Here is an 18,114-nt window from a genome sequence, read left to right as displayed (position 1 = left end):
GACATACACACACCAAAATGCAGTCAAATTAAGAACCTTCTCCTTTTTGAACTCGCTTGCAATACCTATTAAATTTAGACTTGAAAAGTATCGAAAAACCTTTTTGTTTATTTTTTATGATATTAACTGACGGGACTAACAAGTCACGCGCCTGATGATAAGCTACACGCCTATCCATAACAGTTGCAGTGCCACCCAGAACTTGGCACTGCCACTGCGTCCGTCTGTCACCCTGAGACGTAAATTAACAAGTCCCATGTGCCGGTAATTTCACCAGCACCCTTACCCTTCAAAACCTGAACACAGTCATGCTGACAATAGTGCTTGGCGGCAGAAATAGGTAAGGTGGCTGTACTACCTTGGATGAACTCTTTCACAGAACTCGACTGCTTCTCTGAATATATAACGTACTCTTACCGTAAAGCGGACTTGTAGTGTATCGACGACAGAAGAGTACAGTGTTGTGTAGAATGTGTGAGAGAGCAGTGGAACTAAATTCAGTTATATCGACGACCTTCTCCAGCATTTGTAGCTGTATGTTCTGTCCTTGATTTTAATTTATAAACAGCGTCATAAAGTCGAGATTGAGGATATTCTAAGAAATTAAGTCTGCGGGTGATATTATGGAAATAATATTGCAAAATAACTGTTCGCTCGCTATCAACGTCGCCTGTACAATATTGCTCGTTCATTTTATTTCTTTAAAATTCTTAGAACAGATTTAATAAGATTAACAGATCACGTCAAACTTTTATTTGTAATTCCAGACATTATTGGTTGTGGACCAAGTTGCTTGAAATTTTGTCTTAAAGTTACGACGGCAAGTCTTAACTGCCAGGCAAGGTTTGAAATTAATAATTGCTTTGATAATTATCCATGCTGATTTATATAAAAAGACAAGATAAAGATTAAAACAGAAAAAAACTTCTTTTATTTTTGACTAAAAATAACAAACAGAAAAAAAACTGACCTCAAAAGTCATTCATCCCCTAGTGCCACCGTTAGAGGTGGAATATTTTCTTCAAATTTAAATGGGACCACTTCTGAGGTACCCTCTTTCCAACAAAAAAAGAATCATCAAAATCGGTTCACAAATTAGTGAGTTATCGCGTAAGATAAATACAAAAATATACAGACGAATTGAGAACTCTTTTTTTTAAGTCGGTCAAAAATAATGGAAATAATTCGATTGTTGACTAATTACTTACTACATTTTACTTTTTGATCGTTGATCCTTGTAATGGGATTCATTGTCATTAAATTAGTAATAGGATCGATTTTTTTTTACAGAAGACCTTTTTTTACACACCGAAATTTTAATAATTAATTACTTTCGACAAAGACAATTAAATCGAAAATCGACTATAGGATAGTGCAACTATCGTGGTCTCATTTAAATTTCAAGAAAATATTCCAATTATATAGGTATTGCGCACTTTCCCGTGACCAATTTCAATAAAACTTGGCAAATAGATGTAATTCCTCGAACTTTTGAGGTCGGTTTTTTAGTACTCGAATAATTCGATTATTTTTAGTAACTATTGCTCATCGCTAATTGACATTTGACGCGTTTGGATACGTTCCGATAAAAACATTATGGCACGATATTGCTAGCGGTAGCATTTTATTGTTTCAATTAATTATCAATAAATCAAAATTACTTCGAATCCTGCTGACAAGTGAGAGAAGATATTGTGGCTAAAAAAGGAATAATAATGCCATCAACTAAGTTCCAAAATCGTGGTCAACGTCACCCATATTAAAAAACGAAATTATTCGTTTGAGTGCATTCGCTTTAGACGATTCTGCTATCGCAAAAAATATACCGTTGGTCCAACCCGACGCTATAAAATGTCACCCGTAGTGCTGCCTTCTAAGATCACCGCTATTAATAGAAATTTTATTTATTTAATAATCACAACAAATTCTATAAGACAAATAGCAAGTAAAACACTGAACCCTTGAGGAGTTTATAATGTGTCCCGTCTGACAAGTGAAAATTAAGTAATTACAGTCTTCGCGAAGTACAACTTGAAAAGGTTGTAAATCCGAATGAGCCGTGACCAGGATCACGGCAATAAAATAGGATAATTCGGTCCGCAAAAATGTATTCGTAATTAAATCGAAAAGAGAAAAAGTAAGGCCGCAACAAAAAAGGTATATATAAAAAACAGGTACAATGCTACAAAACACTCCCTACTTAAATACTAAACGTGAGACAGACTTACCCCGAAAGGGGCGAGTTATACAGTATTACAGATTGGTATTAAAATTGGGACATGATTAGTAGTAGTTATCACAGTTTGGTTTTAACACTGGTAAAAAAAATTAGACGCAATTAAAAATTAGAGCAGTACTGTCCGCTGCCGCAATTGAGCAAGGAGTGGCGACGGAACGAAACAAAATCAGAATGGCGAGATAAAGGAATTAAAGAACAATACAAAATTTAAAAATAAGTGGTTAGGAACCGGCGAAAAAAAAAAAGGGCGATAAAAAGGTTGGGATAACGATGTAAGGAGGTCACATCGTCACAAACTTAAGTTAACATAGACGATCGTATATAAATAGATTTTTTTTTTGTTTATTGACCAAAGTACCGAAAATCATTCATTTACTAATTACAAGCTTCGCTCACAAAAACCCTTCCGGCTTTATCCGCGGAGTAGAAGTTCAGTCTATTTTAAGTAAAAATATTATAAAATAGAGCAAAAATGTTAAAATCTAACTTAATTACATATAGACAGGTACAAAAACATGCTCACTTGCATATAAATGGCATATAGGTAAAAACTATTAAGCATTTTACAAAATAAAGTTTATATCTTCAGTTTTCAAATAAATGTTTCTTAATGTATGTTTATGTGTTTGTTGTTTTGATAATTTGTACAAATTCCTCATTCATTTTGTACATTTTTTTTTAAATAATAACGCATACAGTCAATATAGCCCCGCACTAGGGAAACCCTATGTCACGGGTGCCATGGACACACGCATAGACAACCACAAATTACACCCAAACTCACGAGAGAAATATGTAAATGTAGGCCATAAAATATTTCTCACGGGAATCGAATCTGGGACCTCTGCGTGGCCACGAAGGTAGTTATATAGTCATTAATGCAGGTAACAAATATTTACAATTTCTTTTTCCATAATAATTATTGAATTTAGGCAGTATGAATTTCTTTTGACGAATTGTTTTTCTTAATGTAGTGTGACGAGAGTACGGGGTGATCTTTGTGAAATTATGATATTTATCTATTAGTAGGGCAGTATTTAGGTTGTTCTGTACAGTTAATATATTAATTTATTTAAATAGGTAGATGGGTAGGTTAAGCATAAAATATTTAATAATTACATTTATATTTATAAATTAAGAGTAGGTTGTAACTAGGCACGGGCGAAGGCGAGCGAGAAGGTAGTAAAAATAATAAATAATAATAAGATATTTATTCCCAAACTAAAGTATTCATAATCGCGACACAAGACCAGATAATTAACGCTAAAAATTATAGAAAATATATAATAAAAGATCCATCAGCAACAAACGACATATGTCGCAAGTGTCGGATCCAACTAGAAACGATTCAGCACATTACAGGAGCATGGACAGCGTTTGCACAAACAGTCTACACCATAGACACAACCACGTAGCAAACGTCATTCGCCAGAAACCGGCACTCAAGTATGCACTCATACAAGATACAAACACTCCTTCCTACAAATACACACCACAAACTATCCTAGAAAACACAACACACAAACTCTACTACGACCGCGCAATTCTCAAGGACAGGACAATTCATTTTAATAGACCAGATATAACTGTACAAGATAAAATAAATAAAATTACTTACCTAATAGACATTGCAGTTTCCAACATACATAACATACAGAAGACTATAAATGAAAAAATAAGTAAATACGCAGATCTAAAGGATGAAGTGTTTAGAATTCGGCGACAAGAGAAGGTATACGTTATCCTAATTGTTTTTTCCACAACAGGCATTATACCTAATCATCTTCTCCATAGCCTTAAATTATTAGGGTGTAAAGAAAGCCTCTACGTAACGCAAGATGCGGGAAGTTCTTGCAAGTGGAAGAGGACGAAGTAGGATCTTATTACGCACCCACCACGTCCTCGTAGATACACATGCATTTACTTTGACTACGGTCCGTAAATGTGATTCCAACCAGCTAACAAGCTGAGAAGAATAAAGTTAATAATGATAATTTAGCCCTAAATAATATAATCTAAAGTTACACATGTAGATAAAAAGATAAGACTCTCAGCTGGAGTTGTTTTTCAGAATTTACCTCTTTGATTATACACGCTACATTTTATATTAGTAACAGTAGGATGCGTCCCGAGTAGCTCCAACAAAATTATCTCTAAAATGTACACAACTCAAACTTATAACTATGATCATCATGATGGTGCCCGAGTCAATTATATTCTAAATACTCTTAATTTGAAGTTTAGATATGGATGAACGGCACACATAAATAAAAATAAAGAATAGTAAAATCTTATAAATAAACAAAAAAATAAACAATAAATAAAACCTTTCTTTTCTTTTTTCTTTTTTCGTTTATTTTCTTTGTAAAATTAAAAATAAGGTATTTAATTAATAACTATTGTAACTATAGTGAAAAAATAGGGTGGTTTGCATCAATATTAGACATAACTGATTGAAGACTGTACCACCTCAGTCAACCGTGACCAAGGGACTTGTAAAAAACAAATATACGCGATTTAAATCCGGAAAAATAGTTTTTTTTGCTAAATAAATAAAAATTGTCAAAATCCAATTACTTTCCGATTGTTGCTTTGAAAGTAACCAACGCTTGCATTTCTATTGGAAAGTACAAGACAACTTCAAGTTCTTTATTGGAGGAAGCAAATCGTTCCAACACTTAGATGCAGCAAATTTGAAACTGCCTCGATAAACCGTCTTGGGAGTGGTGATATCTGTAATAAGTAATAATAGTCCTGCGAGGTTGTTTGTTTTTTTAAAAATAACCGTGTATACGAAAAATATATTTAGACTAACAGGTGCCCACGACTCCGTCTGTGTAGAATGAATACTTCGAGTAGCCGACTGTAATATATTAATTTACAGTTTTGCATACAAATTTTAATCCACTATTTCACCACGTCTAAGATTGGTTCCATCTATCTCTATACCAAAATTAAACGTTTTTTATTAATTTGGATTGCTTACCAAGTAATCAGTATTATAATTATGTTTTTCGAGTTGGTAGTAAAAAAGCTTTTTAACAAGCTTGACAGACTGATTTATGCATAAAATGATGACCGCATCTAATGAAATTCTGTTTTTGCTTGTCTTCTGAATAAAACATAAGTATTTTGGTCTCATGATGATTAAACTTATTTTAAAAGCCTGATAAAAAAATATGTTAAACATGGCTTGGTTCCAATCTTAATATTTTATATAGATTTTAAGACTTTCGTGGTTATTCGCTAAACGATTATCACTAATTTCAGGTTTCTTTGATAATCAGTTAATATTTTAGTTGAATTTTCTTTTAATGATATCTGGTGATGGAACGAACAAGTCTTGTGCCTGGTTAATAACAGTTGCAGTGCCACTCGGAGCTTTAAATCGCAAATATCTGGAGGGCACTGCCACTGCGCCCGTTATCCTGAGACATACATAAGTTGAAAAGTAATATGTGCCTGTTATTTCGCTGGGACAACTGTAACGCAGTAATGCTCACGTTACTGCTTGGCGGCAGAAATAGGTAGTGGCAGTAGTTCCCTGGATGATTTTTTTACACAGTATTACTGCTAATATAAATTGTTGCACAGTTTCAGTTTATCTCCGTTGCAAAATATAACATTCATTGTTGTACTTTAACTATAAATTTCAATAACTTAAACGTGGTGTAGATAATTATAACAGTTAACGTAAATATTCCGTATCTTACTAACTATAGGTCAATAACCTGTGTTCATATGTAATATATGTATGTGTACTGGAATAAAATTCAAAAATCTGACTTTGGGGTCGAAACACAAATCTGCGATGCCATGTCGCATCGCAGAAATCTACGAGCTCGCACAACGCATCGCAAACATTTGCGCATTCCTGCGATGTTGATCTTCTTTGTGTTTTGTTTTCCTATACTTTCTTATCAATAACAGCAGTGCAACACTCTTTTTACGATCCATGTCGCTATCTAATTAAAAAAATACGTTCAGTACAGTTAACGATCGTCGAAGGAATGGTCACCCGAACCGTGGCAGTGAGCCTTGCCGCATGAAATCGCTTCGCAATAATTCGCGTCTCCATTTTCTGCGTCTCCATTTTCGCAGTTTTGTGTTTCGACCCTTAATAGGCACCTTCTCATAGATACTTAACAATATTATTTGTAATAAATACCTTTTAACTTTATGTGGCGTTTGGTTATTATTATTCTTCTAATAATTCATTTTATTTTCTCAGGTAAACCGCGCGAATCGTGGGGCTCCTCTGCGGAACCCATTGTCAGAAAAGAACCTTTCACTCATCTCTCCAAGCAAGAACTTATCGAAGAAGCAAACAAAGTTCTAGCCCAAGCTGAAAATATCACTTGCACTGCTGATCATCCACCCGAGAAGTTCTTCTCCCTTCCACACAGGCGAAAGTATAAAGAAAAAGAGGATAGAAGAAATAGCGAAGACGGCGGTACACCAGAGAAAGGCAAAACTCCACTAGGAAGGTCTACTAGCGATGTAGGCAGGAAACGAGAGAGGACTTCCTTATCTACCTTGTTTAGAAGAGCTCAGAAAGCTAAAAATCCTCCTTCTATTATAGTCACCAGCCCAACACCAAGCAAGCCTGTAATTGTGAAGAGAAGTAAAAGCGATGTATCCGACTTGAAATCTAACACAAATCTGAATCCCCTATCTAAACCTATTAGGAAGAGATCTGGAAGTGAGACTGAGGAGTTCTTAAAGTCTCTGAGAAACAAGAAGACTCAGTTATCACCTATAATAGAAAGCTCGCCTAAAGAAGATTACTTCAAGAAAACATCACCGTTAGAATTGTTACAAAAACAGAAACTAATTCAAAAAGACAGTGTCAAATCTGATGATTCGGTTCCAAATTTGAACTCTACTGATAGTAAAAAAGTTAATCCAGTAGAAAAGCCTCCTAGATACAAAACTCCAGAAAAAGTTGAGCCTAAACCACCCTTAAGAGCTAAACGAGGAAAATCTCAAGATAAAGAGAAATCACCACCCATAACAGAAACTCCTAAACGAAAAACTGACTTAAATAAGACACTATTGGTCGATGAAATAGATTCAATTAAAGGTAAGGATATAAATCCAGTAGAAGTTAAAGAGAGGATAAAGGACAGTATAAGAAAGTTGGAAGAGAACATTTATGGTGATAAAGAAATGAAACATAGTAGTCAGCAGCCTCCTGACAAACCACCTTTAACTAGAGGACATACTGTTGATCACATAGTTAGAATACTTAAAGAAGATCAGCAATCACCACCACCTAAGGTTCATTTGATTGCGCCTCCGAACGGTGCCAACACCAACGTAAATCAACCTTTTTCGTACACCAAACCAAGTGTAAGTCCAGATCCTAATCTTTTTATTAGGAATACAAGTCCAGATAGAGTACCAACACCTGTCAACAAAATGGCTGATAAGGGCGTTGTTTATGCACATGTAGTGAGAGACCATGGAGATACTGGTTCCAGTCTTGGTAAACAAACTGTACATAAAACTTATTCTCCCTCTAGAGAGAAATATAACCTTTCTGATGAAGATGAAGGCTTGGGTTATGAAGAAAGACATAAATATTCTGCAAATAAATTTGATTACAATTACAAAAATGATGAACATGATAATTTCAATAGTTTGGAAGGTCCTATAATTACAGATTCACCTATAAGGCCAAAGTTCAGAGAATATAAACTTACAAGCTTTGATGATTTTGAGCCCACATATGCTAATGAATATCCCACAGCAAAAGATAAATCCCGTGACTACATTGATAGTTTTAGAGGAAGAGCTGATGGTATGGATACAAAGAGAAAACCATTTGAAACCGAAATTAAAATGGATTTGGATTTTAACGAATTAAGTCATAGGCGTCAGTTGTTAGAATCTCGTTTAAACGCTCGAAGATTTGATGCGAGGAGGGAAATGAATCCAGGAGAACCGGTATCCAGATATCTGGCCGAGACTGATCCTATCTATGAAGCCGAAAAACGTATGAAAGCAACTGAAAAATACGTTAACGAGACTGCTAAATACATACATCACACGTTAGAAAGAGATGGGTTCACTGAAAGTAGCGCGACTGAGGAGTATAACAGATACGATTCTGATAACCACAAAGTGAAATACAATACCGAGTCAAGAACTTTCTCGAAAGTCCCTAAAGGAGAATTAGATAGAAGAGACTTTATTGATCGTCTGGAACCAAAATACAAAGATGGCAAAAAACATTTTCCTCCAGAACCTGAATACGAACCTCCTAGTCTTGAGTTCAGCGCTGGAAAGCCGGTTCTGTCTCCAGATGAGTATACGGAGAAGAAATATAAAGTCAAAAAGAACGTTACTCCTAGTCACGACGTTCTGCAAACAGGAAAGAAGTATAACGGCAACAGCAATTGGTTTGGCAAAAGGAAAGGACACTATGCATCCAATCCTGAAATTGCTCAAGAAAGGGAAGATGATTACGCCAACATCCGATATAACGCAAACAATGCTGAGGCATATCATAATTCTTTACGTAGAGTTAGGAATAAAGACAGATATAAAGAAGACTATGGTATAAGAAGACATGATTCTGGTGATAGCCGAGATTACTATCGCGATGATAAATCTCCAAGGCGTTTTGATATTGACAATCGACTTATTGACTCTGGTATTGAAAACGATTTTCGTAAAGATTCTGGTGAAATACATAGGTTTAGAAGGCATGAAAGTGATGATGATGTTAGAAACACTTCTTTGTTCTTAGCAAATGAAAGACGGCATACAGAAGACAATTATCCTAGTGAGCAAATATATGCAAATGGAGAATATGTGGCGAGGTTTAAAGACAATAGAGACAATGGTTATACGAAGGAGTATACGAGGGAGAGAAGTGCAGAGGAAAGATCACACTTGGACCCAAAACGATACGACAAAAGTCCTACGGATGACAAAATCAGTGCGAAACCTCCGAAGGCTACAAAGAAACTTTCTGGGCTTGAGAAGGTAAGATTATACTATATTACAAAGAACTTACCAGAGTTTATTTTAATTCTTTGCAATTAGATCAATATTGAAGGGAAACAGCGTAAGCGAAGATGTCAATGTACTTGTCAGAGATCTACTCGATTAAGACACGTGAAGTCCTAATACTGGTTTCTTTCCTTGAGCTCTTGGCCATTAACAGTTGTAAATTTCTTGCTGATTCCTATATCGTGTAAATTATATACTTGTAGATTTGTTGTCAAAGGCACATTTGAATGGAATCTCTTGCTAGATATTTTCACTATCGCACTACTAATTGACATCAACCTTTGTTTATATGAAAACAAAGGTTGATGTCAATTAATTTGTTTTTTGTATGAATAATTCGCAGTCGAATGAACTTGATAGTTTTCCTATTAAACGCTTATGGTACAGTAGGGTTACGTGTGTAGGAAGTAAACAATGAGAATATTATTGTCCATTGTTGCATTATAACCACATATCACTGCCAGTGCTAATCTAGCTAATAGAGCTTTGGTATAAGCTAAATAAGGAGAGGCAGTATATTAACAGGCACCTGAGCCATGGCATTACAAACGTTAATAATATAATACGTAACGGTATCCAATCACTATTAGGTGGACAACAACGTCTAATTGGTTTGTTTACTATTAAATATAAAATTGTACGTTTAGGTGAAACAGCTGTTCTCTCGCGACTCTTCTAAGAAGAGCAAGAAACGAGAGGAGAAGGAGCCCGTACCGAAGACTCGCACACGGGTGCTCAAGAGCCCTGAACATCTTGCCAACGATGACTCCGAGTACAGAAGGTAACGAAAATATAATAAAAGAAAAATACCTGTGGTTATCAGTGTGATGAATAGTTGCTTCGTCCCGAAATACGTATTTTTCGTATCTTACCATAGTTATTGTTTCCATTTGTGGAAATTATCTATGTCTTATATTTATATCTTCGAGAATTGTCGGAAACTACTATAAGCTGCGCATAGTGCAGAAAAAAACCTCATTAAAAGTAAGTAATCTCTACGAAATATTTTACCAGGTACACTGACCCCGAACCAAGTGACAACGAAATCGTAAAGAAGAAGGAATACAAACTTGGTGAAAACTGCGAAGGTCGACATTACCATACCTCTAAAGAACATCTGGAACGATACAGAAGTCCTAGAGATGACGATAGACAACGCAGTTCAGCTGAAGAATCTGATAGACAAAGGTCTAGAGAAGATCTTAGCAGAAACAGAAACGGGAATTCAAGGGATAACATAATTAGGCAGAGAAGTACAATAGAGAATCTGGATAGACAAAGGAGCAATAAGGAAGATGTCAGGTACAGAGCGTCGAAAGAAGATTTAAGATACAGGAGCCCGGATCCTAAAGATAGCGATGGTGAAAGAAAATATAGGGAGACTGATTTTGTTGGAAGGTGAGTATATTTCATCAGGTCAACCATATCTTGATTGTAATAAACAAAAAGAAGCAAACTTTATAACGACTCATAGAATTATTAGCTTTTTTAAATCAAGTAAGACACAGAGTGACAAAACACATCTATGTGCAGATTATGGCGAGTACGGGATCAAACAGTTCTTAATGCATCATTTTTGCGAATGATATAGTTACAACAGGTTTATAATGTGTAGTTTATGAAATTTAACTCCATATTTTTCGGTCTCAAACCCTAGACTAATAAAAAAAATCGCGACAGCTTAATATCTCAAGAACTTATTATCGTAATCAGATACGAACGAACAAAAGAAGATCGCTGGTACAAGGAACGCAAAGAAGATAGGAGATATAACTCATCAGATCGAGATAGCGAGCTTCGAGTATCTGATGCTGAGCCTGACAGGAAGATGACCAGGTCCAGGACTGCTGGACCTATGGACTCACCAGCTTTGGTAAGTGATGACATTGATTTGCTATATACCTAGGTCACCCCCACCTGGTCCTTACGGACGACCGTGCTACTATAGTATAATAAGACAAGTAGGGCAACTCCCGCCTATTCACCGTGTCAATGCCTACTCTTCGCACGGAGCGTAGATTTGTCACATATATTACTTTAGTTGTACCAACAGGTTATGATGAACATGATTTGAAAAAACTAAGCTATTTATCACTGTATTCTCGTGCTATATTGAAATACATTTGTTAAATACAGTAGGTATTTATTTGTTCATATTTTTATACCAACATCGCGAGTTGATGTCTTAATTATGGAGTATGATTATGAAATAGAGGCAGTCTCCGATTAGGGCGATGCTTATCTTGTCAAATTTATCACTATCAAAACGCAGGCGTGTCTATTCTCCACTAAATAGAGTTCCTTTGACCTGACTCCGACTTTTCATGATATACCATCTCTTCGAATGGATCTGTCGTCCAATTTGAACTTCGGCAAATATATAGATTCCATGGCCAAAAATGCAGCCAGGAAGCATGGCATACTTTCCAATGTCAGGTGTTACTTTACACCAGGACAGTTGCTTTAGCTGTATCTACTGTATCTACTGCCACCTATGGGATGGTTCTGCTAAGTGCCAACTGGCTACCTTGGATTCAGTTGAAGAGCATGTGAGGAGGTTTATGGATGACTCGAACGTAGTAGAGGCGAAACTGTAGAGCCCTGAACACCACTCTAAAGTTTCCTTCTTACCTATCGGTATTCTACAGGGTAGATCACCTCCTCATTATAAATCAATCAACGATGGGGTAAAGCGGCAGGAATTGCATGAAAATCCAGTGACTTGATTTTTTTGGACTGATGCACTGCAATTAGTTTTTATGGATGTCGTTACAAACCGAAATTACGTTTAAAAAACTCAAATATATAAACTATATATTATATTAAAACGATGTCGCAATAGCGCAAATTCAGGTGTTGCAACATTCCTCGCGGCATCGGTCCATATCAATCAAATTACCGGCGATGGTCCAAGTTGTATAATGACTTCTGCTACTAATAATTCTCGATTGAAAGTCGAGCTGAATAATATCGATCAGTTAAGAAACAAATAAGCGCTTTCATTGGACTATATTTTACAACATTCATGTCCTTTTTCATATTATTAAAGGGGATGGCGATAGCGTGAAGTAATATTTCACATGAGACTCTTTACTGTTACTCAGAGTGGCGGCAGGCGCGACTGCGTGTAAATAAAATATACGTAGACGCTCCTTGCGTTCCCAGTGGTCGCGCGCGCCGGCGCCTAGATAGGGCGCGGACGCGAGTAGATCTATTGGCCCGGTCCGTCTATACCTTTAACAGTGCTTGGTCTAGCGAAGACGCTAAACTCGCATTTGCGATTTCGACGCGTGGATCAACCCGCTCGTAGCCGCTTCGGCACTGTGAACGGGAAGACGCCAAGATCTGCGCACCCGCCGCCGCGCTCCGCTTGCATTCTGAATGAGCCTCACGGTGAAGCTCCTATCATGTACCCCAAATCTTAATTGCTAACCAAGCAATACACATCCTATTTTGCAGTTAGACTATAAATATAGTCTACTTATACTTCAAAATGAAAGATGAGTAACTTTTGACATACAAATTATTTATACGTTTAACACACAAAACGTTTTACAGCGAAATGGGTAGACGACATATTTAAAGGCGGTGCATAGCAGAAACTAAGGGAAGTTACCCACTGCTGCGTATACGCAGCACTGTTACCCACTGCTGCGTATACGCAGCAGTGGGTAACATCGGGCGTCACTTCCTATCATAAAACAAAATATACTTGAAACCACACGCAAAATAGGCAACTAGACTCTTTCACTCACTAAAAACTCGTCGCCAAAGTCAGACCGAGTACAACAACCTTGGTAACTCCAAATCCGACGTTTGAATAGGTCAGGCCAGAGGTGAGAGCACTGTATGGGCCAATCTTTCCGCATACTGCTTCACTTAGTATCAACCTTATGGATGGTTTTATATGTTAATGAATTATTCATTTTCAACGCAATAATATTTTATTGCAACCACATTACTTCACGTTGATTCCATTTCTGATTTTTTTTTTAAATTAAATGTAAGGCGATGATTCGAATCTTATTGCTTTAATTACCTTCTTCGACGTACAGGTTTCATTCTTTACCAAGGTACGGAAACGTTCACAAATGTACTTAACTTAGAAATTAGGGTCATTACTTGTCGTCACATGGATATTATCCATCGACCTCTTAATTGAGAACCAACTTATGCCGAACTGAACAGCTCTATATTAGCTTTCTAACATTGATTGTCAGACTTCTTAAAATCAAAAACGATCCCAGCTCTTGAACTTCCATGTTCTATTTTTTTTTACGATAGGAAGCGGGACGAACAAGTCGTGCGCTTGGTAGTAAGATCTTATGGGTACTGTCACTGCGCCCTTCACCCTGAGACATAAATTGACAAGTCCCATGTGCCTGTAATTTCACCAGCACCCTACCGTTCAAAACCGGAACGCAGTTATACTCACATTACTGCTTGGCGGAAGCAATAAATAAGGTGGCAGTACTTCCCTGGTCGGACTCTTTCACAAGGAGCTTTACTGCTACTAAATGTAAAAAAATAAAACATTTAGAAATGATGTAGTGGTTCTAATCATCACTAGGGACTTAGGATTACTAAATTTACCAAACACGTAAACCAGGAGCTGACCGTCTATGCTTTAACTTTCACTTTTATGTTAAGGCCCTTAAAGATAGCGATGGTTCAATTTATAAACGACGGTGTTAAAATCTTTTGCCGGCGAATATTCTGAAATTGAATGAACGAATGAATGATATATTAATAACAACACTCATCAGAATTGCAAATAAAATAAGCTAATCTACAACAGGCTGCCTTATTCGTACAGACATTCGTAATTCGTACAGACAACCGTGGGTTTATAGAAATTTAAGAGATGCTAAGGATATCTCTTAAATTTCTATAATTGCAAGTAAAAAAAAATAAATAAAACACTAAAGCTCTGAAAGCTGTGAGTGGCACTGCAACTGTCATGGATAGGCGTGTCGCTTACCATCAGGCGCTTGTACGTCCCGTTACTTCATTTAAAAAAGTCTAAATTGATTCTGGTCTGCGTGAATTCCGTTCCTCAAAGTCAAAGTCAAAGTCAAAGATCATTTATTCCATAGGTAAAATAAATTTACACTTGAAAACGTCACATTTAAGCTACTGCTCGTTCACTACGCTGACCTCTCTGAGAAGAACGAGCAAGAAACTCTAGGGATTGCTCTTTTCAAATAAACTTAAATGCTATAGAATACACTTTGAATCAAATTTGTGTAGATTCTGGAGCCGTGTCGTCTTCCATACATCTTTATCTAACACATAGTCTTCAATTTTGTAATATGATTTTTCGATAAAAATATTTTTAATGTAGTTTTTAAACTTAGGAAATGATAAACTTAATATATGCTCCGGAATCTTATTGTAAAAACGTATACAGTTCCCCATAAAAGAGTTGTTTACCTTGGTTAAACGAAATCGTGGTAATATCAGTTTGGACTTAGCTCTACGGTTAATATTATGGATATCTTTTTCTTATTGAAATTATGTATATCTTTACGGGCATATAAAATATTTGAGTAAATGTACCGTGATGCCAGTCTCCTTAAACTTTTCTCTGAGATAAACCCGAGAGCCTAGACGATACACAGAATGAAGCGCTCGTTTCTCCAATACAAATATGGTTTGAATATCTGCCGCTTTACCCAACATGAGAATCCTGTAGGACATTATACTATGGAAGTAACTAAAGTAAACTAGTCTAGCATTACTAACATCGGTAAGTAATGTCACGTATTCTGCGGACTGCGTATGCAGCGGAGCTTAATCTGTTGGCCAGGGAAGATATATGTGGAAACCATTGAAGTTTACTATCTAAGGTCACTCCCAAGAAGACTGCTTTATTAACAAGGTCTAACTTTTCTCCGTTTATTTCTATGCTTGGACTAGTCGATTTTACGTTAGGTAATCAGTAGTCATAATAGAAAATTTAATAGTTTAAGACCAGGCAAAGGTGTCTGGATTATTACTATTCCTCTACGTGCTAATAACTTAAAGTTTATTCCAAACGCAAGCTGCCAACCTATCGCTCTGGTTTGTGAATGCCCTTTGTGCAATACAACCATTCTAATTGTATATTTTACAGTCCTTTCTATAGTTTATCCATCAGCTAAAAGCTTCCTACATGTCAACACTGTTACGTCATTAGTTATTTCATAATAACCACTAGTATAAAATTGTTATTCACATTGATGAATGAATTTTGTTTAGGAAACATAGATGGCGGGACCTGACACATAAGCACGTTGATAACGCTTATCCCTAAATTGAAAAGCGTGCTTATGTGCTTATTTTAAAAAGGAAACGTTTTTAAGTATTTTTCATTTAAACGCCCATCTTATTTTTTTGATTAACGTGACAATACATCTCCCTTTAAGCGGGACAATCCCGCTGTTAAGCTTCTTGTCCCGCTGTCCCCAAAATACTTAACAATGTCCCGCGTTGACAAAACACAACACGTGATATTAATTTAAAATAAATAGCGCATAAGTGAAAAAATATACTAATCATTAAACATTATTACCTACTTCTTTTAATTTTTTTTACTCGTTACACATTTCGTGACTCATCATGTACGTGTTTTATCTTTAAAATATTAATAAATTTACGGGCGTCCCGCTCTGAAGGCAAAAAATGGTCGCCATAGGTATGACATACCTTTTGTACATCTTTCTGTTTGTTGAAGTTATTTTTATTGTTATTTTGATGTATACGTTACTTAGGTCAGGGCCTACTTGGAGTGGGGGCCCCAAATCTTTTTGCCAGGCTTGACACCGTTACATCAGCGACTATGATTTTTCATAACATAAGTAAAGCAACTGTTTTCCATAGGTCAAAACCACCTGCTTAAAACTTGAGACATCATCACATGTCACAATATACGCATTAACATAATCGAGTTCAACTTGAAATTGTTACGCAATTTTCAAATTTAAACTCGAGATCGTAAGAAACTTGCGATAATTTGTAAAAAAGAATTTGAACGATTTCAAACTTTATTACAAAGGCGTTAAGTGTGTGTAAATGTTGGTAAATTCTACCCACGTGATATGACGAAAATTCGTAGTTTACTTCAGAAGTTTGCGAAATGAGTTTGGGTGTTCATGATGACTTATGGATTATGTAATATATTTGAGATATTAAATAGACGCCTACATAAATTCTAGAGCTTTATGTAAGTATAAATAATTTATTAATAAGCAGAGATGGGCAAGCACACGGGTTTTAACCCGGAGCTTTATTAACGCCGGGTTTAAATCGGGTTAAATCCCATTAATGCTCGAAATTGAGAGCAAAAACTATTTACAACTAAATATTTGTTGTTAATAGAGTTTTTTTATATTTACCGACCTACGTCTTTTAGCAAACCGTGTTAGACGCGATACCACCTAAGCCACGGAACAAATCAGCGGACCTCACGAATTTTTCTATGAGCTTGCGTCGTATCTTTATATTTGGTTTCTCAAACGACTTTTTAGCCGTAGCATCATCTATGGGAAATCTATGATGTTTCGTCACCCAGTTAGATACCTTTACAGTCACCAGCCCCGGCTAGAGATGTCGCTATTCATTGTATTTAAATGTTTATCGAATTGATATTCAATTATTTTTATATTAAATTACTCGACTAGTTTGTTATAATTATTAATACAAAGATCGTACACTCAAAAATCGATCCGGCCGGATTTATATTTAATGATATTTTTATAAAATGTTTATTGTTTTCTGATCTAGACGATTTGTTTTGCCTTTTTATTGAGTCGATTCGCTTGAAAATCGCAAGGAAATTAATCGGTACAAAAAATCGTTAGATCGTTTGCACTTGAATCGATCTTTATAAAAATGAAATCGTAATGTACATCTTTAGTAATGAGACTGCACAGGATAGAAAAGTGGTTATTGTGTGGAGTTGCCTCTTATTCTTCTTATGTTGAGTGTGTGCGTTATTATAAAAAAAAAAAAAAAAAAAAAAAAAAAAATCCTGTAAAAAAGATTATTTACATCGAAATTTGTAATAAGTATAGAATTAAACCAAATTCTAAAATTTTGTGCAGAGATGCGTTAGAAAAATCCTAGTTAAAACCCGGGCGGATTGATTGGGTTTTAACTCTCTGCCCATCTCTGTCAAAACATATACCTACGTCACTATATTAGACGGGTGGTACGGACAGGATTTAGGACGAAGTCCACGCCCCATTTTTGAACCAAATTGGACGCTGGTCTTATACAGGTTTGACTAATTTCTGAGAATCACCATTATATAGACAGGCTCGGCGAGTGTTACGCATTAAATTCTGGATTGTATAGTAACTATCAATGTACATGACAAACGGTGCCTTCAAATACTGACCACCTTGGCAAGACTTCAGTCTTTTAAGATCCACGGGAGCCCCGTTTCATCTCTCTAATTCATAAGCGGTTAAAATATTCTGGTACCAAGGCGATGTCGTACTACATGGTTTCAGAGGAACTTCCTTTCAAGTATAATTAGATTGTAGAATGAACTCCCTGTCGGGGTTTTCCCGCAGAAATACAGCTTCGAGTCCTTCAAAAAGGATTTGAAAAGAGTCCTAAAGAGTTGGCTTATAGGCGACAGTGACCGCTTTTCATCATTCGGGCCGTTTGCTTGTTTGCTGCCTATATAACATTGACTTACAAATAAATGGACGACGGGTCTAATACAAAAACCACGAAAAAAATGTCCTGAAGACTCGTAATGCACTGACTCATTTTACCCTACACATGTCTGTCCGAAAGCATTCGTATCGTGTACATACTCATCATTTTCTCGCCTGCAACAGACACGACATGTTTTCGTGGCTAAA

The 18,114-nt window shown here is 36.2% G+C and overlaps 1 protein-coding gene across 1 annotated transcript in view; it reads left to right on the top strand.

The window, feature by feature from the left end:
- Window positions 1–18,114, top strand: part of LOC113229003 (zinc finger CCCH domain-containing protein 13) — a 128,174-nt gene that overhangs the window by 90,745 nt on the left and 19,315 nt on the right. The window contains exons 4-7 of the mRNA XM_026462473.1: window positions 6,471–9,232; window positions 9,907–10,040; window positions 10,274–10,657; window positions 10,973–11,132. Of these exons, the coding sequence (XP_026318258.1) occupies window positions 6,471–9,232; window positions 9,907–10,040; window positions 10,274–10,657; window positions 10,973–11,132 (3,440 nt within the window). The remainder of the gene's footprint in view (window positions 1–6,470; window positions 9,233–9,906; window positions 10,041–10,273; window positions 10,658–10,972; window positions 11,133–18,114) is intronic.

Source organism: Hyposmocoma kahamanoa, unplaced genomic scaffold, assembly GCF_003589595.1.
Source record: "Hyposmocoma kahamanoa isolate Upper Pololo Valley unplaced genomic scaffold, ASM358959v1 270, whole genome shotgun sequence".
Classification (NCBI taxonomy): domain Eukaryota; kingdom Metazoa; phylum Arthropoda; class Insecta; order Lepidoptera; family Cosmopterigidae; genus Hyposmocoma; species Hyposmocoma kahamanoa.
Note: the sequence above shows the minus strand (reverse complement) of the source record. Positions and strands in the feature narration are given on the sequence as shown.